General features: G+C 35.4%; 1 protein-coding gene across 2 annotated transcripts in view; it reads right to left on the reverse strand.

Annotated features, from left to right (window-relative positions):
* Positions 1–12,863: 12,863 nt before the first annotated feature.
* LOC121729149 (hemicentin-1-like) overlaps positions 12,864–25,480 on the reverse strand; it is a 226,260-nt gene continuing 213,643 nt past the window's right edge. For both annotated transcript variants that reach the window (XM_042117556.1, XM_042117555.1), the window contains exons 15-17: positions 25,255–25,341; positions 14,736–14,866; positions 12,864–13,886 (exon numbers count right to left, since the gene is read on the reverse strand). In XM_042117556.1, coding sequence (XP_041973490.1) covers positions 13,788–13,886; positions 14,736–14,866; positions 25,255–25,341 — 317 coding nt within the window. In that variant the 3' untranslated portion in view covers positions 12,864–13,787. The remainder of the gene's footprint in view (positions 13,887–14,735; positions 14,867–25,254; positions 25,342–25,480) is intronic.

The raw sequence follows: 25,480 nt of genomic DNA on the forward strand, positions 1-25,480 counted from the left end.
TATTCTAAGCATATGCTACCAACAAGTAAGATTTTGCACCGAGGTATACCTGGTATACGGTGGTTCGGAAGGAACTGAGAGAACTCCTGATTCTTTATAGATACAAGTTTGGGAGTTTCAGCGTTGTTTTAAGAACAGAAAGCATATGCTATTATGCAAATTACATTCATCATCATCATCACTACAATAATATTATACCATGCATCGTCCCATGGTTATGACTTACGAGCCTACATAATGACCCTGTTATTGGTACTTTTCATAGTCTTTTAGATCGTGACTCGAGTTTGTCAAGCGATAATTAAAAAAATCTATACCTACCTAATAAATAGTAATATAAACCTGAAGAGTATGTTTGCTTGAACGCGTTAATCTCAGGAACTACAGGTACGATTTAAAAACTTATTTCAGTGTTAGATAGCTCATTTATCGAGTAAGGCTATATATTATTATCACGCTAAAACTAATACGACTGAAGAAACTCAGGAAAATGTGGGGAAAACGGGGGAAATATTGGAAATTAGTTCGTTATTTCTAAGCAATTTTATGGAAATATTTGGCACATATATACAGGGTTACCTCGTAAGTCGACCTAGATCCTTTAAGGGGCTATAATTTAGATCATTTCTGACTGATTTGACTATGAAACACCCTATCCTAAATCCAATGGTTTTCGAGATAAACTAATTTTAAGTATTTTTCATAAAAAGTCCATTTTTTGCCTTTTGTTGTATCTCCTTTTTGTAATCTGAGGCTCTGGTATGTTTGTTTATACGTTTTATTTTAGAAGATAAATTGCTTTATCCATTACAATAAAAAAAAAATACAATTGCAGAATAAAATGAGTCGTAAAAGATGGAGAAAAGTGAAAAATCAAACAAGAGAAAAACCTAAGATGTGTCTTTCTTTAAGCGATACTTAAAAAAAATCTATGGAAGTCTGTTTGCAGATGAGCTTAAAAACATCTCCGTTTTGTCAGCTATCCAAAAAGGTATAACATTATAGGGTAATAGCAGTTTTTATTACAAAAAACTCAGATGATAGCCTCCCCGGGCATTGAAATAAAAATATTAGTTAGTTCTAAAAATTAAACAAAAAAATGTAAACAGTAAATATTTATTAAATTTTGTTTTTACAGTTCATTTTCTACGTGTCCGCCTCTGTTTCGGACACAAATTCGCATTCTTTTTCTCAAAGCACTTTTAACTACTCCAGTTGTTAGTGTAGTTCGCATTTTATCGGCTGCATCAATAATCTTTTGGCGTAAAACTTCTACACTCGTTATGGGATTGGGGTCGTCATACACCAAAGTCTTCATGTGTCCCCATACGTAATAGTCCATGGGGGTTAAGTCGGGACTTCTGGCTGGCCATGGTGTAGGTCCACCTCTCCCAATCCACTTATTGGGATACGTCGTATCTAGCAATTGTCGGACTGATCTTCGGTAATGTGCAGGACAACCGTCGTGTTGAAACCACATATTTTGGGTGATTTCCGCCGGTAAGTCCTGCAATAGTTGTGGTAATTCTTCAGTCAAAAAGTTTTCATATGTTTCTCCATTTAAATTTTCGGGTAGAAAATATGGGCCAATTAAATGGTTACAAACTATACCCATCCACACATTCAAACTAAATCGCCTCTGGGATCCCTTTGCTCTTTTCTTTTTTGGATTTCCGTCTGCCTTTGAGGCCCAATAGTGAGCATTGTGGTAATTTGTTATACCATCTTTGTCAAATTTGGACTCATCAGTCTACAAAATGCGTTTAAAAAATTTGGGTCTTCTAAATCGGCATGCAGCATAAATCTGCAGAAATCCAATCTCCTCACAGGATCGCCTTCTTCGATGACTTGTACGGGCGTGTAATGGTATGGGTATAAGCCAGCTGTATGGACGGTGGACCACACTTTCCACTGCGAGCATCCAAGATCTCGGGCAACAACACTCGTTGTTGTAGTTGGATCTGATCTAAATCGTTGTACTATATCGTTATCTTGTTCGTCGTCATCATACACGTGGACGACCCAGGTGAGACCGTCGTCTTGAAACTGAACCAGTCTCTCTAATTCGTCGGTAAACTCCATCAAACACACTGACATCTGGGGCGCGGCGGTTAGGAAACCGTCGTGTGTATTCGGCACGAGCTCTTGATGATACACCATCGCAATATCCGTAACACAATAACATGTCAGCATATTCCTCGTTCGTATAGGCCGCCATTTTCAACAGTTCCAAATCAGAAGCACAAAACAAAGTCCACAAAGCAAGCACAGGTAGTCACGAAGATAAAACGGGATCAGTCCAGAAATACAAGCCGAGTCAAAAAACAGAGAGAGAACAGAGCAAGAATCGCATCTACCACGGACGAATCGCATGAGCAGACTAAGCTAAATCTTTTGTTTAGTCATCCAAACTCCAAAGTAACTCAAACTATCTTTTTTCTCACTCCCACATACACAAAACGTATCTCATCTCGCTCGCACGTATCCTATTTCAAACAAGGATACTTAACAAAAGACCGGAATTTTTGCTACCTGTGGGCCTTTTAACAAAGTTTTTTTTATGAGGTTTTGATGTTACCCTATAATGTTATACCTTTTTGGATAGCTGACAAAATGGAGATGTTTTTAAGCTTATCTGCAAACAGACTTCCATAGATTTTTTTTAAGTATCGCTTAAAGAAAGACACATCTTAGGTTTTATTTTTGTTTGATTTTTCAATTTTCACCATCTTTTACGACTCATTTTATTCTGAAATTGTATTTTTTTTTATTGTTATGGATAGAGCAATTCATTTTCTAAAATAAAACGTATAAACAAACATACCAGAGCCTCAGAATAAAAAAAGGAGATACAACAAAAGGCAAAAAATAGACTGTTTATGAAAAATACTTAAAATTAGATTATCTCGAAAACCATTGGATTTAGGATAGGGTGTTTCATAGTCAAATCAGTCAGAAATTATCTTAACTATAGCCCCTTAAAGGATCTAGGTCGACTTACGAGGTAACCCTGTATAGAGTAGACCAAGTGAAGGGAGTAGGGACATAGCTATTTTTATGGGATTTAGGCTCCCCTAAGCCGCACATTGCAGGAAAATTTACGGTTTCGTAAAATTCTTAATTTACGCGGGCGAAGCCGCGTGGGACATCTAGTCTGTCTATAAAATCTCTTAATACTGACAAAGTTTTTACTAGATGATAAATGCATAAAATTTAAACGTGATGCACTTGCATATTGAGTTATAGAAGAATAAACGCTCTTCTTCAAGCCGTCTTTATCCAAACTACACGAGTTATTGGGTAACTACCAAGGAAGTATATTTGGTGGAGGCTTCCTAAAATCGATGGGCGGCGCCCTTAACCAGACCGTTCCATTTGCTTCGGATATAAATGGGAAACGTGTTCCGAGAAATGAATCGGTGCTAAATATCCTGTACCTAATAGGTGCCTCGAATGTTCCACTAATAGCTGTGAATATCGGAAATTGTTTGTTTGAAAGGTTAAGATAATGTAAGGGGCTAATGTTAAAGTAGTCATTTAATTACAGTTAAGTAATTAAGATGATTCGTCTCTGCGTTACTCTTGAACGACCGTAGGTGCAATACTTCGAAACATTTACTTGAATTCTAATTTCGCTTAACCGCAGCATACCGCTACCTAATAAAAAGCTGTTCCGTCCCCGTAGACGAGTGGCAAAACGCTAACGCTAACGCTAACGCTAGCGCTACAAAATGTATGGATTTGACATTAGTATTCGCTAGCGAAGCGATGACTTATGTCAAATCGCATACATTTTGTAGCGCTAGCGTTAGCGTTAGTGCTTTGCCACTTGTCTACAGGCCCAGCTTCCTTTAAAAATCATACGGTATTTTTGCAGGTTATATTAGCGAGGTATAAAGGCAAGGCAAGGTATATTGGAACGAAGTTCCTTATCACGCGTTGCTAAAGGGACGAAAAGTGGTAACGACACAAAAACGTTGTTTGTCGCTTATTTCTCTCTTCGAACAGTGTGATGTAGCGACGATTTTTTTTATTGTACTTATACAGGTTTTTTGTATATGTCGTAGGATGATTTGATAAATCCGTGTTTTCGCGAAATCCCTAGAATTTTCGCGAAAATTCGATTTATCAAATCATCCTACGATGTCGTAGGATGATTTGATAAATCGAATTTTCGCTAAAATTCTAGGGATTTCGCGAAAACACGGATTTATCAAATCCCTAGAATTTTCGCGAAAATTCTAGGGATTTCGCGAAAACACGGATTTATCAAATCATCCGTGAGTGAAAATCCGGAAATATCAATCATCAGTGAGTGAGTGATCTTTGTATGTAAATTTAGCTATGTTATTTGTTGTTAATGACTATTGAGTGTTGTTGCTTATTTTGCTTATTCTCATTTTCGAGTTACAACTGTTGCATGTTACATAATATTAATGCTTATTTTTTCTTTTTTTTGTTACTTATATGTGAAAACTTTATAAATGGCTTTATGTTTCTATAATAATTGTACTCATAGTGAAATTTTTGAAAAGCTGTAAGTTTTCTGAATAAAATAAAATAAAATAATAAATAAATCCTACGACATATATAAGATATAATTTCGTTCCATCCAGGTGTCCCTTGACACCTCTCAAGTTTTATCTAAGTAAATAAAATATTATGATTTTTCTATTGAATAACCATCGTAAGTATCTTTCTATATTTGTTATATACAAAATTTCTATCTAGTTACCAAAACAGGCCGAACGATGATGTTTAAAGTTCCGACCGAGATTTATGTGGGAGATATGGCTGAAACTCCTGTTGCAGCGAACAAAGACCGGGAGGTAACGACAGTTGGCAATAAGTCCCCACATGCGGCAACTTGTCTAATATGATCACTAAGCGGTTTTCCAATAGTGGGACCGCACGTGACGTACGTCACACGATGTTCCCAAAGTAAACCGAAAGTAATTGCCTGGTACAAAGTTATGAACAATCCTCATATACTAGCGCCAGAGATGACTATAGCGTTGTACAGGAAGTAACAAAACTAAGTGATAATATTTCAGGGTGTGTACGTGTTCCTTGTAGAGAGTTCACTGTAAAAGTAACAGCGCTGAAATACCATTTTTTTTCACTTTTGTATGGGCAAGTGCCCCAGCGTCACGAGATTCCCCAAACAAAAGTTAAAAAACCATTTTCGTCTTTCAGCGCTTCTACTTTCACAGTGAACTCTAGAAGGAACACTTACACTCCCTAAAGTATCACTCAGTTTTGTAACACCCTGTGTATCCATACTGTGGTACAGAAATAATATCAAAAAAAGCTCCTTTTAGCGCGTTTCAACAAAAAACAGTATAATTTTGCACTGCCAGACATTCATTTCTCCGACTGTATAATGTGTGAAATTTTTATAAAACCCACTGCCAAACATGTTTAATTTCCCCGACTCTACAATATATAAAATGTTTATAAAACCAAGTAGTTTCCTGCCTCTACAATGTATAAAATTCTCGTGTCACAATGTTAGTTACCGTACTCCTCCGAAACGGCTTTACTGATTTTTACCAAATTTTATATGCAGATTCAGTAGATCTGAGAATCGGCTACTGGCTACTTTTTTTATTGATAAGTGCATTTGTTGATTAAATAATAGTAAATTATTACAACTCGAGACTGACGGCGACCATTGTTTGTGCGACGGGATACCGATGGACGTTGCCATGGTGACATACTTATTTAGTCACTTCAATAACATAATATGGGTGAAATACTTTATATGGCAAAACAACGTTTGCCGGGACAGCTAGCTGTTCATAAAACCCACTGCCAATCATACATCTTCCTGACTCTACAATGTGCAAAATGTTAATAAAACCCACTGCCAACGAATAATTTTCCCGAGTTATCATGTGTATTATATTTTTCGTTTCCTGTCACACATAAATTTTCCCGTGGGCAGCGCACGCCAGATTGATAGCTTTTCCTACTTTCTTGATATTTTGGACGTAATTATTATGATAAACTATAATATAATTGTAAAGTTTCACAAAAATCCATTCAGTATGTAATTATTTTTACTGTCGGTTCTTGGTAGAAATTCGTGTTGAACACTAATATTCGTGCACTTTTTCCACTATATTAAGATAATAATTATTATTATAACTTTTAACAAATTACACGACCTGCTTCGAAACAAATCATCATCAGGTGTAATTTGTTAAAAGTTATAATAATATCTTAATATAGTGGAAAAGTGCATGAAAAATTGTGTATTATTAGTGTTCCATTCAGTATGTTTTACGTGAAAGAGTAACAAATAAACTTTCAGGTTTATAATAATATACATAGGTTGCATAGTCAAAAGTAATATTGTTTTAGGTACTTAAATGATGTGTTAGGCTGACTCGCACTTTGCTGGATTTTAAAAGCCCGGCAACGCACGTAAAACTTTTTAAATGGTTCAAGTTTAAGTAGATAATAAAACACACTATCATCAGGCGATCCGCGTTTAGTCCTCCTCGTCCGTAAATCCTCGTTTAGTTACTAAGAACATTTATTATTAATTATATACTAAATATAATATAATAATAATATAATAATATTCTTTATTTGCTTAAATATGGTACAATAAGGTGTTACTATTCTAACAGTGTTTCACATATTTTGTCAATTTTCTCGACGTCCAAATGTTAATTTAGGATACATTCTTAAATATAATTTGTCATAATAATTATTAACTGATGATGAGATGTAAATTAGTAAATAATTTTTTATTGTTACAATATCTGTATATATAAAACTCAAAGGTAACTGACTGACTGATTGACATAGTGATCTTTCAACGCACAGCCCAAACCACTGGACGGATCGGGCTGAAATTTGGCATGCAGGTAGATGTTATGACGTAGGCATCCGCTAAGAAAGGATTTTGATAAATTCCAACCCCAAGGGGTGCAAGGGCGAGGCCGCGGGCAAAAGCTCGTTACATAATCATATTTTCATAGTCTTTATATTACTAATACTTAGTCATAACAAAACTATGTTTAAGTAGTATAAAGACCATGAAAATTACCATTAATATGGTCATAAAGTAATGGATGCATGGCATAAAATATAATGATGATGTTGTTTATATAATTGTTTTTGATACAACGCCGAAATTCCCAAACATGTTTTAAAAAGTAAGATATATCCTCCTCCTTTTTGGAAGTCAGTAAAAAATTTGCCTACAAGATCTTACAATTGTGGTATATATTCGAAGAGATAAAGGCTGCAACTTTCTTAAAAGGAAGCTAAGAATATTTTTTTAGAAAGTGAATTAAAGAGAAAATTAAGATATGATAAATATATTAAACCCGTAAATTATAAAGAAATTTTTCTAATCTCCGGGCGGAAAACGTCAAATTTGTTGCCGTTTTCCGCCTCCGTCGATGAGGAAAATAGTATATGTACCATGGGCAGTAAATAAGAAAGCCTCAGATCATATATAATTGTTGGCCGAGGCGAAGCCGAGGTCAACAAACATGTGATCAGATCAGACATTTCTTATTTTCCTATCCTAGGTGCGTAATGTTCTTATTTTTCACTGTAAACGACAGCTACGAGTACATAAGTTTATAGTTTTTATTTAAGCCTGCAAGTCATATTGGTCCAAAAAACTGCAGCGACAGTTCGTTCCAGGCCCCGTACCACGAAACGGTTTTGAGACTCAAACAATCGTACTAGAATGTTACGTCCTACTGTAACAAACGTGAAATGACGTTGTTAGAGCAGGACGTGGCATTGTCGTCCGATTGTTTGAGTCATAAAACCGTTTCGTGGTACGGGCCCAGAGTTTGTAGGTCCAATCACAAAACTATCCTTGCAGTATGAAAAACCATCGACGACATATCTAATTATGACGTGATAGATGGAAGAAGCGGACAAAGGAGTCCCTGGTCAGCCGGGATGAATGGGCATTGAACGGCTAACAAATGGCCTAAACTGGCGCTTTCTCGCGACGCGCTCGCACCTCCATCAGCCAGCACAATGCCTTCAGATATCGCCCACCTTCTTATTTATCGACTCAAATTTTTCTCTGACCCTTCTCAAAAGTTTTAATACATGGACGCGTCAGCCGTTTCCATTCATATCTTATTGCGCTGAGTTTAACACGTCGGTAGTCGTGCCAGGTTTCGTAATATAAAAGTTTCCTTCATAGAATTTTTAATCTAATTAGATATTTTATATGAATCGTGCAAACTTACAATATTTGTCATATTAATATCTACAGGGCGTAAAAAAACTAATGGCGCACAACAAAGAAAAAAAATGCAAGGGGGAGGGTGAAACAATCCTAGAAGTTTGATAACGCCAAGAACATGATATTAAGGAGTCATCGACATTTTTTGATACTGTACTAAATGTTTCAATTATCAGTCGAGGACTGCCGCGGTAAAGCTATTGAATAGCAAATTTTCATCAACTTGTCGAATCATAGATCACATATCGCGAGCTTCAAGCCAGAAGGGCGTATAAAAAATGATCTTTTGTATTTTAACTAGATATTTTAAAACTCTCAATATTGCACTTACATCTATTCCCTTCTTAAAAATCGAGTTTGTTTTATATAGGTACACCCTTCTGGCGTAATACCTCGAACGTGGGAATCGCAGTTCAATCGTTATGCGACAACCGGGTGCCGCTTAGGGATTGATGGGTTAAAGCCCGCGATATATAGTTATCACGGTAGACAAAAAATTTAAGAAAGCTTGAAAGAAGTCAATGGATACAGATCGTGAGCGACCATTACTGACGATACTGAAATCCATGACTGAAAGGAGTTTATATCTTCATTTGCATGTCTTTAGGCAAAATACCGTCTGAAACATAGTCAACGGCGACGATGAATGGTCGTATACTCATTAGTTAGACTACATAGACAGATTTATATATTATTATATCATTAAAGATGTAGAATATTCATAAATAATATTATTTTTCTGAAATAAACTTAATTATGTTCTTATTCTATGTAAATTTTATGTTTGATAGCATTTTAAACTAAAATAAAAAATATTTTTACTATTCGAATAATAAAATCGTCGAATATTCGAATAAAACGAGTATTCGAATATTCGAATAACATACCCTAGACAAGCCTATACAATATACATACAGATTATATTCCTTTGTTTATGGTTGAAATCTGTTGTAAAATAAAAAATGGACTGTTGTTTTAAATCTCAACTATTGAATCAGGGAGAAAAAGAAGAAGATAATTAAATTTAAGGTCAAATTTCGACCATTGGGCGATCTAGTAGCGAATTAATCTTCAATATTCATTATTAGGGTTTATACGTAACTTTATACATAATAGACAATTTTACATTTATTATATATTAGCTGTCCCGGCAAACGTTGTTTTGCCATATTAATTATTTCACCCATATTATTTTATTATTTCGACGGTCCCTACGTATAAAGCGACATGTCAAAACTACTTTTGACATGTCGCTTTATACGTAGGGACCGTATAAAGCGACATGTCATCACTTTATAAAATGGTTTTCAGGAGAGCGTTTTAAGATTCAAACTGTTACTGTAGATTATCATAAAACATTAACACAATGACACAATTAAAGACAAATAACACAATTTTAAATATTTTAAATATTTTCGCCAAAATTACAAGATGACCGTTTTTGCGCTGAAAATTTAAGACTCAGGCAGTCTTGAATTGTCAGCGTAAAAATGGTTAAGTCGTACATGTCCATTTTTACGTTGAAAGAATAAAAATATTATATTAGGTCCTAAATTTGTTCAGCACTTTATAACACGTGAGCTGTGAAGCTAACATTGAATTGACATAAGCCGACGTAAGAGCTGACGCGCACTACGACTTTTTGCCGCGCGATTATTTTACCGACTAACCGACCTATAAAAATTCAAATAAAACGCCACTTTATGTCTTAAGCTATAGATTTCATTTTGCTCTACGCTAATACAAAGCCGCGGCGGCAGGAATCGCTAGGCCAATGTCGGTAGAAAATGAAAACTATAGCCTATGTCATAAAGTGACAATATTTTATTTGAATTTTTTTCGGTCGGTAAAGTAATTGCGCGGCAAAAAGTCGTAGTGCGCGCCAGCTCTTACACAGTTCAGTCAACTGCCTAGGAATCAATTTCCTCGATGGAACATATTATTATACAGAGGAGAGAGCAAGGAAACACAGCATGTATTTAATTAGTTTATTAATTTTAATAGAAATGTCCCGTTGATTCTTTCGTTACACATATTACATAAAATAAATACAATTCAAATATATGCAAACAATGTCCAAATAATTTCAATAACAGCTTCAACACATATTATGTTCTTACTAAAACCATCTCCCGCATAAGGTTTTACTAAATAATATTAGTTTATTAAATAAAAAATGACAGTTGACGTTTTTTTCTAACTACTTTATACACATTATACTAATTTCGTTATATTTTGAAACACTAAAAACATTTCAGTACAAAACTCAAATATTATTTTACTTATTTAAGATATATCTACCTATCTGTGAATATAAATTTAATATATTTACTAATTTCCCCCATCTATGTGAACAAACAAATATTCCAACGATTAGCTATCAATCGGGTCAGAACAGACACAAAGTATAGCAGCGGAAAGGATTTTATAGCAGCACTCCAAAACTAATTTTTAAAATATTCTAATAAAGTTCAAGTTCATTTCGGAGTGCTTTTATACGCATTATGTGTGTACTGACCCTCAGTCCCAGGTGTCAGTTGAGTATGGACATTATTTGAAATCAATTAGGAAGAGCCGATCAGCTGCTATGTAATATAAAAGTTGAGCTCATTCAATTTGATTGTATGTTTATGTTAAGGGCATAAACGCCTTTACAGATCACTAGATACCGCGGACGCCCGTTAGTTAACCGCGCCGGAATCGTAGATTTTTCCGGGATAAAAAGTATCCTATGTCCTTTCCCGGGACACAAAGAATCTCCAAACGAGTTTGGGCGTGAAGAGGTAACAGACAGATAGATCGACAGACAGACACACTTTCACATTTATAATATTAGTATTGATTTTACATAACATTATATTGTGAAAGTCGACACCATGTACAGCTAGTCAGTTTAATATTTCGATGGACTGGCAGTTACGTAAAAATTGTTTAATAACCAACATAACAAGTTACAAACATTTATTGATATAATTAATCATCATTGATACAAAACAATCTTTAAAATAAAAAAATAAAAAACAAATTTAGAGAAAAAAATAAAACAATTTCTAGTCAACCAATAATTTAATACTTAGTCATTAAAATGGACGAGTTTCTATGGGTTATTATATAGAAAATGTAACTAAACATGTTTTGGAAACTGCGACATATAATATTTTGTGAAGTTTTTAAAACTATCGCTTTATTTAATTTTTACAAAAGACAATGAATATTGGATTTTATAAAACTCAGTATTCAATTCACAAAAAATATAAATTTCAACATTCAACCTAATTATATAATTATAAAATTTAGCATTGATGTATAAATTATAATGCATAAATTTATAGTGTAAATTTAACAGAATCGTTTATAATATTTTTACTTATGCTAGCTTCGAGATACAATTATATAATATATACAATTTTAACTTAACAACAATAAGTCTGTATTAAACATTTCTTGATGTTCACACTTACCCTACACAAAACATTGTGTTCGTTTTAATTTCGCAAAATAATTACCCATGTAATAAAATTTTACAAAGCTAAAATATTATAAAAGGTGCAAAATATTGTTTACTATTTTTAAGTATTTACATACGGTTTTACAATGTAAGGAGTTTTCGATAAATGTGTAACACTTATTAAATGAATTTTATTTTAAAAAAAATTACATTAACATACTTTTCCGTTTAGTGGAATTACTTTTATACTTATAATAGGTATAAAGAAAATGCATGATCTAGGTATTTAAAAATGGATAAAAATTCAGAAAAAACTAATATTAAAAAAAACTGTGCCATATTTATATACCTAAAACTTCAATAATCATAACAGGTAGAGTTTTAAATTAATTTAAGTAAGCCCCAATTTCACCAACGTCTGTTAGTGTTAACAGCTTGTTAAAATGTCATGTCTTCTCTTTCATTCATAAGAAAAATGAAAGAGGTGACGTGATACTAATTCGAGCGTTAACTTTAACAGTCGTTGGTGGAATTGGGGCTAAGAATATGACACCCATTAATCAGCAAAGTAAATATTGATCTGCGTTTAACTTTAAATCTTATTTTATAATTAAATGTCATATTATAACTTAATATTATATTCAACACGCACACAGAGTCCAAGTAACATCAAATATTTCTTAAAAATGGAAATCGCATTACATAAATTCTTTGAAACACAGTCTTACAATTCGTAGTGATATAATCTTTATTATTTTAATACATCTCAATAGAGCTTGAAATGTACTATGAACTCTTAAGACTTACAGCTTTTTATAACAGCGAGATGCGGCATAATCTTTACTGACTCAAAATTATAAAAGTTCCCAACGTATGAGTAAATGGTGCATTCATAATAATTATTCCTAGTATATTTCAGGCTCATTACAGTAACACCTAACATAGAGAAATTCAAGACTTCCTTAAAGGCCGTTGAAAACATTTTTAGGTAAATTGACTAATTTTATTAGATAAAACGGCATTTTTATTTACAAGACATTTAACTACGTTAAATCTTTTAGTGACTTAATGATATTATACAGAGCACAATAATTATCATCTTTCTATTTTTCACTAACTAAACAAATAAAAGTTTAATTGGTTATAATAGGTCCAGGATAAAAAAATACAAAAGTCTTCAAAACTTGTATATTATATTATAATACAAGTATATATAGGATAAAAAAACATCCATCAAATTATAATACATCCATCAAAGTATACACGTACTATCAGCGGAGTTAATTGCTAGGCAGATGGCGGACCTAAGTAATTTGGTCGCTTTAAGAGCCCCCGCAGACTACAGCCTGTTAGTCGGCCGGTAGTTCGACCAAATGTAGGGCAAATCCAAAAAATTCTAGTACTTGTAATATATATATAAAATAATTTTACTCATATCTTTAAGCAAACGGGTAGAGTTACAATATTAAGTATGTTTAAATAATATGTAAGTTGCTTTTTGTGATTAATGCAACTGTTATTATTATTGTTATAAGTAGCTTTATCTTATTGTTTATGTTTTAAAATGACACTGTAATGCTTAGTTTTAATTTCGTTATTTTATTTTCATAATTAGGCGCTTACTGAAAACCAGCGTTGCGACTACGATCGCAACACATGCTGAGTAAGCACCTATTTGGTAAAGGTGTTGAAATGTTTTTTAATTGTTTAGTTTGTTTGTATTGTTTACCAAATAAAGTTTGTTTCTTTCCTTCTTTCTTTCAAATTGGGGTTTCAATTATAATTGGCAGATACAAATATTTTAGCGTGCATACATCTTCGCACTGATTAAGCTTTCGATCAAACCCTCGGCCGACTAAAAGTCTACAGTCTGCGGTCTGCGGGAGCTCTGTCATACGGCATACCTATCAGACCGATCACAGCTAACGTTGGATTGACATAAGCCGACCAACTGACGTAGGTCCGTCAACTACCTAGGAATCAATTTCCTTGATGGTGCAAGGAAAAAAATCAAGAACTAGAGGAATCAGCATCATAATATTAGACTAAAGTTATGTTGTTATTATGTATTAAGCTCTCAGTGTAGGCGCTTGGAGCAGAGCGGAGGATTTACACGCAGCTCTCCTGGGGCTCGGACAGCAGCGGGGTCCTGGTCGTCACGATCTCCCTGTGGGGTCTGACCGCGCTGTTCACGCATATGCGCTCCACCTGAAAACACACACCTTCAAAGACTTTGGACACAATGTTAACGCCTCCGTGGTGTAGTGGCTTAGAACGTGGCTCGTGGTTTAGTCGTAGACTCGATTCCCGCGTTGGAAACGTTTAATTTCCAAGTTTGGTTAGGACGATGCAGGCTGATCACCTGATTGTCTGACAAGTAACATGATCCATGCGTCGGATGGTAGTGGGCATGTAAAAAGTGGGCACTAATAAAATACTCCTTCGTAAATGACCTGGTTTCACAATGTTACGATACAAAACTAAAAACACACGCTTATATTATAATATGTATGTACCTACACTTTACGCATACAAATGTTTTTAAACCTTAAAAAGTCTACGTCACTGAAACGCGCCACCATACAAGCGTGTACTACAGTGTTAAGTTGATTTTATGAATAAAGGCAGACAGAGGTGCAGAACTTGGTTTGTGTAGAGACAGTAGTATTTAGCCATAACGTCAATTCTTTCAATTAATCTCTCGTCACCTTAAAATTCTTTAACAAACAATAAACCGCTTTTCAAAACAGAATTTATATAATGATCTCAACGATTACCAACGAATCGAGTCAGTACAGTCTTCGTGATTTGCCCATTTGTAAAGGGAAATAATTGTCAAAATTAGGATTAATTCAGACCGCAACGCGACTGATTTTTACTGATTTGACGCGAAAATTGCACTGAATTGACAGATCAATTGCGTGAGATGTCTTGCGAATCTGTCAAATCCATACTGTAGAAATGCACACGTGGCGTTGCGATCTGAATTGACCTGGATTTTCAACCTTTGTTTCGAGGGGATTTTGGTGAACATTCTCAAGATGTTTTGACTGTCACCTGTGAGTTGTGCTGGAAGGGCCCAGGAGTGGGTGACTGGACGCGGGCGAGGCTGTGGATGCTAACGGAGCTCTTGGCCTCAGGTTTCACGACGGCAGCGTACTGCGGCGGCTCCGGCGTACTCTCGCTACCTGTGGAAGAATGACCGGAACTTTAGTTCTCACATAAGGCCGAAAACATTTAAGACAGTGGTAATAGAGTGGTTTCAGGAGATACAGTAGTGGGAATTGTGGTGGGCCAACGCCCGATTAAAAAAAAGACGAACATAGAAGCTCCTTTTTGGGAAGTCGGTTAAAAATGTATATTCAGCGTTGGAACCATACTAGGACTGGTACACACTGAATCATCATTTGAATATCCTACTAGTATTATAAAGGTGAAAGTTTGTATGTTTGTACATAGGTTGCTTTTTACTGCGGGAAAAATAAAGAGAAAATATATTTAAAAAAAACCCTAATAAACCGCCGGGTAACACTGCGCGGCACAGCTCGTCAAAAATATTGCCCTTAAGCGCTCTTACAGACGAACGGCACGTGTCGGCGGCATGTGCCGGCGGCAGTCGACGGCAGTCGGTGGCAGTTGACGGCAGTTGACGGCAGTTGACGGCAGTCGACGACAGCCGTTGACAATTTATGACGCTTGCAGGGGACCTACCACGACCTTTCCTAAAACGATCATGTTTCCAGAAAGCTTTGTTGTAAGATTACAATAACATTACCGTACTCACTTTTCAAATATAATTTTACTAAAAAACATTAAAAAATTGTTAAATCCGCTGTGAAATATCAACTTTTTTAAGATCGCTAGCTTGACGTTAAAGTAATTATTGCTGTCAAACGGTGTCGTTAATAGAGGTGGTGGTAGGCCCCCAGTTGTGACGTTTTTTTTTTTTTTTTTTTTTTTTTAAAGAAGGCAGGTCACTGTAGCCCTGACGTCACTGCGACCCATGAGGATCTATTGTGACTCCTTCGCACTAGAGTATCATCCCCAACCCTATACTGCTCATAAATTGAACGATATGGTTGGGGTTGGTGCCACGAATTTCCTCTGTGGACGAGTATTCGTGGCGACCAAGGTGCCTGTTCCTGCTCTGTAGTAGAGCAGGGCAGTCGAGGAGAAGGTGAATAGGTGTTTCATCCTCCTCCTCACAGAATCTGCAAGTCATTATGCTACAAATACCCATTCTGTTTAGGTGTTTGTTGAGCTTGCAGTGCCCAGTTAGGCTTCTGGTAAGGATTTTTAATTGGTTCCTACCCAAGGTGAGCACTAATTCTGATTGTTTCTTGTTGAAGTCAGGAATTAGTGCCTTGGAGTGTTCAAGGCCAGGGGTCTCAGCCCATTGCTTCCTGCATAGTCTGTGACCCCATTCCTTGAGCACTTGCTTTGTGGTACTGGGAGTTATACCACAGAATGGTTCTGGACCATATATGAGACTCTCGGCCCCAAGCCTAGCCAGCTCGTCAGCGGTTTCATTGCCGGGGACGTTGCTGTGGCCCGGGACCCATACTAGGCGGATGTTGTTGTTCCTTCCCAGCATGTTTAACGTCTCAATGCATTCCAGAACTAATTTGGACGAGACTTCTGCGGCAGTCAGTGCTTTAAGTGCAGCTTGACTATCGGAGAAGATAAAAACGTTTTTATTAACTAGGGCCATCTCCAGGCTTTCTAGTGAACAACCGAGGATAGCGAAGACTTCAGCCTGAAACACGGTCGCAAGCTCCCCCAAACAGGCGTATTTGCCTTTTGGTGGCCTGCCCCCGTAGATTCCGGCTCCCGCACGGTTGTCTTTCCTTGATCCATCCGTGAACCAAACTATGTCGCTAGGGCGGACATCGATTGGATTCTTCCTTTCCCAGTCCTCCCTGGAAGGTATAAAAACCTGGTACTGCTTCGAAAAGCTATACACCTTGATCATGGCATCTGATGGCATGGCCATGATAGGTGATTCACTGAGAGACTGTTCCAGCTGTCGAAATGGGGTGGAGACCCAATTCGTCCCACCCGCCGTCCTGGCCCTGAGAGCCACCTTTTTGGCCTCCATCTGAACAAGCAGAGGAAGCGGAGTTAAGTTGATCAGGGCCTCGAGGGAAGCGGTGGGTGTTGACGAGAGTGCACCCGTGATTATTAGACATGCCAGTCTCTGTACGCTGTTTAGTCTTTTGTGACAGTTTACTTGTTCAGCCTTTTTATGCCACACTGCGCAGCCATATGTGGTAATCGGTCTCACTACGGCTGTATATAGCCATAGCATTGCCTTCGGCCGAATACCCCATTTAGAGCTGACAAGCTTCCAACAGGAACCCAGAGCACATCTAGCCTTTTTCGTAATATACTCGATGTGCTTATTCCAAGTGAGTCCTTTGTCTAGGATTACTCCTAGATATTTGACATCACCCGCAAACTTAATAGTTTTCCCAAAGAGTGTTGGGGGTCTTAGTCCCTCCAACTTCCTCTTTTTGGTGAAAGGTATCAAGACCGTCTTATCAGCATTTACTGTTAGCTTGACCCTTTGGCACCAATTCTCGACGACTCTTAGTGCTGACTGCATCAACCCAGCGACCACCGATGCGCATTTTCCCACCACCATAATCGCCAGGTCGTCAGCGTACCCTTGAGCGTAGTAACCTATGAGGTTCAGTTCCCTTAGTAGCTCATCCACTACCAGGGACCATTCCAGGGGTGACAGCACACCTCCTTGTGGGCAACCTTGTGTCAGCCTGATTTTGAGTGTCAGGTCCATAATAGTCGATGAGGCTACCCTATTGTCGAGCGTGGCTTTGATCCATTTCCTAGTTGTTGGATCTATATTCTTTGAAGCCAGGCCATTTGTGATAGAGCCGGTTGAAGTGTTGTCGAATGCGCCTTCAATATCGAGAAAGACACATAACGCAATCTCTTTATCTTCAATTGCTCTATCAATCCGATCTACCAAGTCCATTAGGGCCGTCTCGGTAGATTTGCCTTTTTGGTAGGCATGTTGTCTTTCATGCAGCGGCATTTTAGTGAGATAGGTGTCCCTTATGTGTAGGTTGACCACCTTCTCCATTGTTTTAAGCATGAAAGAAGTGACGTACCGCCTAAAGGTAAGCGGCCACAGGTCGGTATCATACGCAACGGACGTCTCGCATCAAACGGATAATTTTTCACAGTACTTCCGCTGAATCGGCAGCGTACGGATTATCGAATAGCCTAGTAAATAAATGCTCAAAAGGGGGTGTGAATGGAATAGTCGAAAGCAGAAATTTTGACTTAGAAACTTTGTTTGGACTAATTTGAAGATAAACATACTGTCTAGTCGGTAATCCGTACGTTGCCGATACAGTGGACGTACTGTAAAAAAAATATCCGTTTGATGCGAGACGTCCGTTGCGTGCGATACCGACCTGTGGACCTTTACCTTTACGCGCTACGTCACAACTGCAAGGTCGACGGCTGCCGTCGACTGCCGCCGACACGTGCCGTCGTCTGCCGTCAACTGCCGCCGACGCGTGCCGCCGACACGTGCCGTTCGTCTGTAAGCGCTCTTAATTGTATGAAAATCTGTGCTCATAATATTATAATAATCATCAATCGATTATCTCACTCGTTATATTAAAATCTAATTTTAAACACTTAAACATTAGTATTTAAACATTTTGCATATCCAGCATCCAGTATCTTATACTTAGATATTAATCTAAACTAATATTATAAAGCTTAAGAGTTTGTTTGTTTGAACGCGCTTATCTCCGGCAGCAGAAGTTATTGTTTTAGTGCAAAATAAGTACCATTATAAAGTATATGTAGGACTTTCAGCCTATCTAGGGGAGAGGCGTGACAGAATGAACAGAATATGCGGATATCAACAGGTTTCATCTGTTGAACAGATTACGATCTCGTTTCGGAGCAATTATTCGCGGTCGTGTAATTACGAGGCTGAATGACATTCGCTGGATATTTTGAGGATATTCCATTAACTCCATCGCTTCGTTTATAAACAAAGAAACTATAGAATCTAGCCTAGATATACCAATAATTACGCAACAATTGTTGTTTACTACTACTAGCTTATTGACCGAGAAGGTTGGAAGGCTGGAAGGTCCACATCGAACATGTGTGTAATAGACTTGATCGATTTGTTTATGCCTTGCGTAGATTGCGACAAACAGCAGGTATTGAGGCAGCCCTAACCGCTTACCATGGCTACGTATCCTCGGTCCTTTCGTATGGCTTGTTGTTGTGGGGTAATTCAGTGGATATCGAAAAAGCATTCCGTGTTCAAAAAAAATGTGTCCGAGCTATTTGTGGCTCCTGGTATTTGGAAAGTTGCAGACCACTTTTTAAGAAGCTGCGCTTATTACCGCTAGCCTGTATGTATATTCGAGAGCTTTGTATGTTCGTTAGGTTGCATCCAGAATTCTTTAAACTCAGTTCAGATGAAGGTCGGAAAAATGAGAGATATAAGTTCAAACTTTATCGTCCTCGGTGTAATTTGAATGTATACAGAGATAACGCATACATACAGGCTATACACATATTTAATAATATACCCAAACAACTTAAGGAACTACCCTCGAACAATAAATTTAAAAAGGAATTGACATCTTGGCTTATGGAAAATTGTTTTTATGACTTAAAAGAATTCATGGTACATAGTAAAAAATGGTACTAAACTTGTTTATATAATTTATTATAATAGAATAATTATACTAGGCTTAAATTATTATTTATTTGACACAATAATATGTTTTGACGTAATTTTAATTTTTAACTATTGACTATGAATTATATTTGACATTAGTTATTATTTATGATGTGCATTTTGACTTGAAAAATTTTATATAATTAGTAATTACCTATAAATTATTATTATGATGTGTTAAAATGATTTACTTTAAATGATTTATACCATTATTGTCTCGCTATTTAAATAATGTATTGGTTGTTAATTTCATATTGATAGATATTATTAATAAGGACTTAATTTTGTATTGCACGCCATTTTAATATGGTAGAATGAAAGATTCAATTGTATAATATATAGAATTAAGACCAACCTGTACTTCGTTCTGGCAATAAATGAATTATGAATTATATGAATTACGAGCTTGCTCGGTATTCGATAAAACACGGATAAAAAGACATTTTCTGAGAATGATTCCTAGCTAGGTCGATGTATTGCCCCCGAAACCCCCTATATACTAAATTTCATGAATTTTTAAAATTCATGAAATTTAGTATTAGTTAGTATTAATATTTAGTATTAAAATTTAGTATTAATATTTAGTATATATATATATATATACAAGAATTACTCGTTTAAGGATATAAGATAAAATAAAGAAACTATACAAGCTAACCTTAAGCTACCACCAACTACACGACGACGAGTTTTACCAGTATCAGTATTTGGCAAATAAGGAAATACTTGTGAAAGTACGAGACTCGTGTGTAAGCAACACACGTTTTTCGTTTTCGGAAAACCGAAAGCATGGAATCAGCAGAAAACACACACGTTCGCTATTTTCCGAACGGAATGAATTCCGCACGTACGTTTGAAAAAACTAGCGTTTTCTTACAAAATCAAAATTGTTTTATTTCTGAATAAATTTAAAATAAATGTTTTCAGAATGTCCTACATGATGCCTACCACCGGTTACGGAATTCTAGATCGTAATTTAAAACGTGAGTATGCGGCCAGCCTTGTAGCCAGCACAAAATGGCAACTTGTGATACAATTATAGCTTACAACACAATCTGGTAACGATTTAATTAAAGTTTCATTCGATGCGGTCCATCTATAAGTAGATAAAATAAATGGACATAAGAGGCGAACATAATCCAGCTCACTAATCGCATTATCTCCAGATAGAAAAACCGTTTTAACTCCACACAGCAACTTTAAGCATGTTTCAATGTTGAAAAACATCGATAGCATTTGCAACTTGACCGCTCGATAAGTTAGCGATAAATGAGATTTTGAATTAAACCACGCGCTCTTTATTTTAGTAAAATTAACTCGTTTTGCTTAATAAATCTCTTATTTGGAGTGATTAGGTGCAAGTGTAAATAATGTTTATTGTTTAAGGACGTGTAAGGTTTAAGATTCTTATTCGAAAATCAGAAAAATTTATTTAAATTCTCAAGAGTTTCTCCTTAAGTGTTTATTCCCAATTAACAATCAACAATTTCAACACAATAAGTAATTTATTGTGTTGAAAATTACAATTTTATAAGTTAACAAGTGTTGTCCATATCTTAACCCCGTAACAAAATTTGCGATAACAAATTGTAAATAGAGGAAATAAGTTTAAAATATATAAAAAGGCCACTATCATGCATATTAAATAAAGAACACCTAAAGTGGTTGTAATATTATCATTATAGTGGCCTTAGATTCAATTAAGACCGCAACGCGACGCGTAGCTGCAATTTTAAATTTTGTACTTAAGAGCTCACCTGACTCTAAAAATCAAACATCGTCCTTCTCTCTTCACACTCACGCCCGTCTTTCATATGCCAGGTGAAAAAGGACGGCGCGGAATCATCGCCGATTTAGTTTTACTTGAATAAAAGACGAACTATAATGATTATGAAAAAAGTGTTTTGAGCAAATTTAGGTTTTATCAATACCTTTTTAGATATTAAAAAATATTAAAGAAAAGACAGCAAACTTCGAAGTTTTTTTGTAAAAAAGAAACTATCGAGCATTTTTGAGTAATCGTGTTTTCGTCTTGAGCATTTAATTTTTATGAACTGAAGTTACTTGTGTCAAAAAATCAGTTTTCTAGACCTTACAGATTTTGAGATCTAGGTTAAAGTATGTAGTCAAGTTAGGGTCATATGGGCTCTTAAGAGGAGTCCACACCGCCCTTTTTTCCATACAAACGTTGCCCCCTGTTTGCTCCCTGGATAATAGAGTTATAATTTTTTCCTGAATTTTGGCCACTAATACAATTTCCCTATGTTTTCCTTTTTTTCATAATTTCATTATTAAATAAGATATGAACGTTCAAAAACCCAAAAAAATGGCCAGATTTTCTGCTGTGTTCAAACATCCAGAAAACAGATTTGGCTAGATTGTACAAAAAAAATAAAACATAGGAACACAGCTCAAGCCTTTCTTTATTCTTTGATGAAAAAAGTACTTAAATCGGTTAAGTTTTAAAGAAGGAATCAGGGGATAACGAATAGTTGATTTTCTGCAGTTGTCTCTATCGCGTTCTGCGGTATACGCTTGAGGTAAGGGAGACAGCTATACATATTACACGTACTTTTTTTCATTTCTCTAGCCCCTGGTGTATCCTTTTAATTGACAGATTTTCAAGACGTCTGTTTACGAAATCTGTCATTTCAGTACAAATTTAGAAAGGCATCTACACGTCACGTTGTTCTGTCGTGTTGTTCTGAATTGACCCTCACGTTACTAATTTATACGTTACTGTATATTTACACAAAGTAAATTCAAATAAGAGTGATGGCGATTTACACAGATTGAAACGTTTCATTCGAGTTTCGAGTGCAAAGGGCGTCGGTATTTTCATCGACACGTTGTGTTGTCGCGTCGTACATCACCAGCGATTACGCAGATGAAATAGTTCCGCGAATAACAGTGCAGTTAATCTTGCAACATCTGTGACGGCGACGATTTCACGGACTCCGTACAAATGTTTTTCAATTACAAATCAATCTTCGCTAGCTTTGAATAAATGAAAATATTTAAGATAATTTCAGCGCTTTCGTGACTATTTTTGGGTGTGAATTTTGAACGTGAAATAATGGGCGAAATAGAAAGCTATTTGCGAAAGCGCAATAGCAATTTAGAAACGCATGAAATATTTTATTATTCATTTCAAAAAAAATTACATACCTTTGTCACCTTTTTAAATTAAAATAAGGGGACAAACGAGCAAACGTTACACATGATGTAAAGCAACTACCGTCGCCCATGGACACTCGCAACATTAGAAGAGGTGCAGGTGCATTGCCGGCCTTTCAACATATTACATAATATATTATTATATTGTTTTTTTTCCATATTCCATACTTCCATACTATTAATATCCATACTTTAATATTATATTTTAAATGTGTGTCTGTCTGTTACCTCTTCACGCCCAAACCGCTGAGCCGATTTAGCTAAAATTTGGTATGGAGATACTTCAAGTCCCGGGAAAGGACAAGGGATACGTTTTACTCCGAAAATTCCGCGATAAACGTTCGTTTATCGCGGAATTTTGGCGCAACGGGGTTGCGGGTGTCATCTAGTATGATATCACTAAATCAAATCAAATCAAAATATTTTATTCATGTGGGTCACACGGTAACACTTATGAACGTCAAATAAATAGTTTACACATTAACAGCATTATTAAGATTTAACTTCCTATAGTTATTATAAAATACCGGAAAGACCGGAACTCTCAACTTCCTAGGAAGCCCAAGAGCGGTCAAATGACCCATCATATATTTTTACATTGTTTTGTGTGTCTTACTATTTTGCTTTTGCATTTTATTGATCATGTAATTATTTATAAATGTTACTAAATTAAATCATAGAACAAATATTCAAGAAAATTATTTAAAAAAAGATTTTATAGACCTCGACCTGCTCATTTAATGACATTATAATAACTCCACAAGATTTATTGGTTTTGTTCCTGTATTTGAGCATAAAAGACCGTTTTCTCAGATTTTATATTTTCTCATTTTAGCAATAGAATGGTAAAGTTACTCGTATGTTAAGTAATTCACGTCTAGAAGTCATGAACATCTTGATGAAAATACCCTAGTGGAGGATCAAACTATTATTTTTTCGTGTCGTATTTTTGGTCACAATATAAAACTATTATATCACTAAAAAAATATGCTTAAGAAATGAAAAATACTTAAATTTAGCAAAAATATAACAATTTTTATCATATTTTCATAGAACTACAATTCGCAACCTTTACTTTGTTATTATATTCGTTTGTGTAGGTAAAACAAAAAATAAAATTAACTCAGCATGTATATATTATATTGAAATTCGAACTACTAATAAACCCTGGCTGTGTTAGGTCAACTCAGGCAACTATGCTATGAAAATTTACACAGATTTTTCTAGTAACGTTGATAATTTTCAAAAACAGCGGTTCATTAGGCAAGAAACTTGAAATACGTTACAATATCAAAACAGGCAAGGTTTTATTTGTGCACATACTATATTTGTAAATATAATACCATTATTTTTACACATAAAAATGTGAAACTTTAGACCATTTATGTAAATAAAAGTATTTATCCCACTTTTGTCCTACCAGTCATTGACACGTCTATTCCAGTCGAGTTTTCTATAAACTTTAAATGAAATTTCAAATACAATTCACAAACAAAACATAATAATAATAAAAATTTTGAAAGAAAAATAAAACTTGCAAGAAAAACCCACTTTCTTTAGAAATTTTATTCAAGCGGTCAATTGACCGCTGCGGTCTTTCTAGGTAGGTTGTTATTTAAAACTTATAATTATTGAGCATTAATTAAAAATAAGTTATCACAAGTTATCACAATTTAAACAATCAAAAATTATTAAAATACCTAAATTTACTAATAATTATTAGTTTTAGATAATCATTTGAAAGAAATACATCGTAAAAACTTCTAGGTTACACTCGAAAATTTGGTTTATTTTTTGATGATTTAGACGTGATTTGCTTCATATATTTGTAAATTAATTACGTAAAACGCTTATACAAGTTATTACACAATGTCTCCAAGACAATTTATATCAATATTATGCATTACGTTTCTACACAATTGAGAATAAAAGTTCACAGGTAACGGCTATTTTCTGCCGGCCGTGCCATTTTGAACTTTATTTGTATAGCACTAATGACGAAGTTTGCTTGTGGGTTATACGAAACCGGTTTTTTCGGGTCGTAAATCACGGCTGTTTTTATAAACAATTCAAGATGTTTCGATGAATTGTTGATACAAGGGTCTAATTTAGGGTTCCGTCGCGTAGATTATAACAAAATATTGTTTAATTTGTAATCAAAGGGTCAGAAAAATAATTTTCAAAGTACATACTGTGAAAAGAATATTAAATCAGACTAAATACTATAATAATTTTGATGGCTTGATAGATAGAAAATTTAACATAGCTGTTAATGTTTTTCACAGAAACATAAAATGTGGGTTGGATGTAAAAATATTACATTATTTGTAAAAAAGCGGCATTTTTTTTTTGGATTTTGAATTTCTATTTTTGACAGATTTTTGCTGAGATCCAGGGGTTAAATGTCACGAGAGGAAAACGAATTTTACGTAACCGTAACAAAAATATCGCAAATTAAAAACGAAAATGCGGTCATTTGACCGCCCCGGTCTGTCTAGTGATATATTTTCCAAAAATATGTAAATATTTTTAAAGTGAAATAATTTTTCATGCTCCTAAATCCTTAAACAAAATAGCGTGAAAAGCATTCTGAAAAAGTAGTTTTATAGCATTATGGCTATTTTGGTTTGGTTCTCTATTTTCAATTCGTATGTAACTTACCTTTACTCAGAGGGATGAGGTCTGGGTTCCGGTCATCCGGGCAGTGCTTCTGTACGGTCACTTTTTGGTTTTTGGTCTGCAGCGTTACTGAAAAAATATAATTCTTTTAATATAATAGCTGATAGTGAAAATGATAAGTGATAATGATAAATGAAAAAAAGTAGTTTGGGCGTAAAGAGGTAACTGACAGATAGGATCATTTTTCGCATTTGTTTTTTTCGCAATT

The sequence above is a fragment of the Aricia agestis genome, chromosome 7, assembly GCF_905147365.1.
Source record: "Aricia agestis chromosome 7, ilAriAges1.1, whole genome shotgun sequence".
NCBI classification, from domain to species: Eukaryota; Metazoa; Arthropoda; class Insecta; order Lepidoptera; family Lycaenidae; genus Aricia; species Aricia agestis.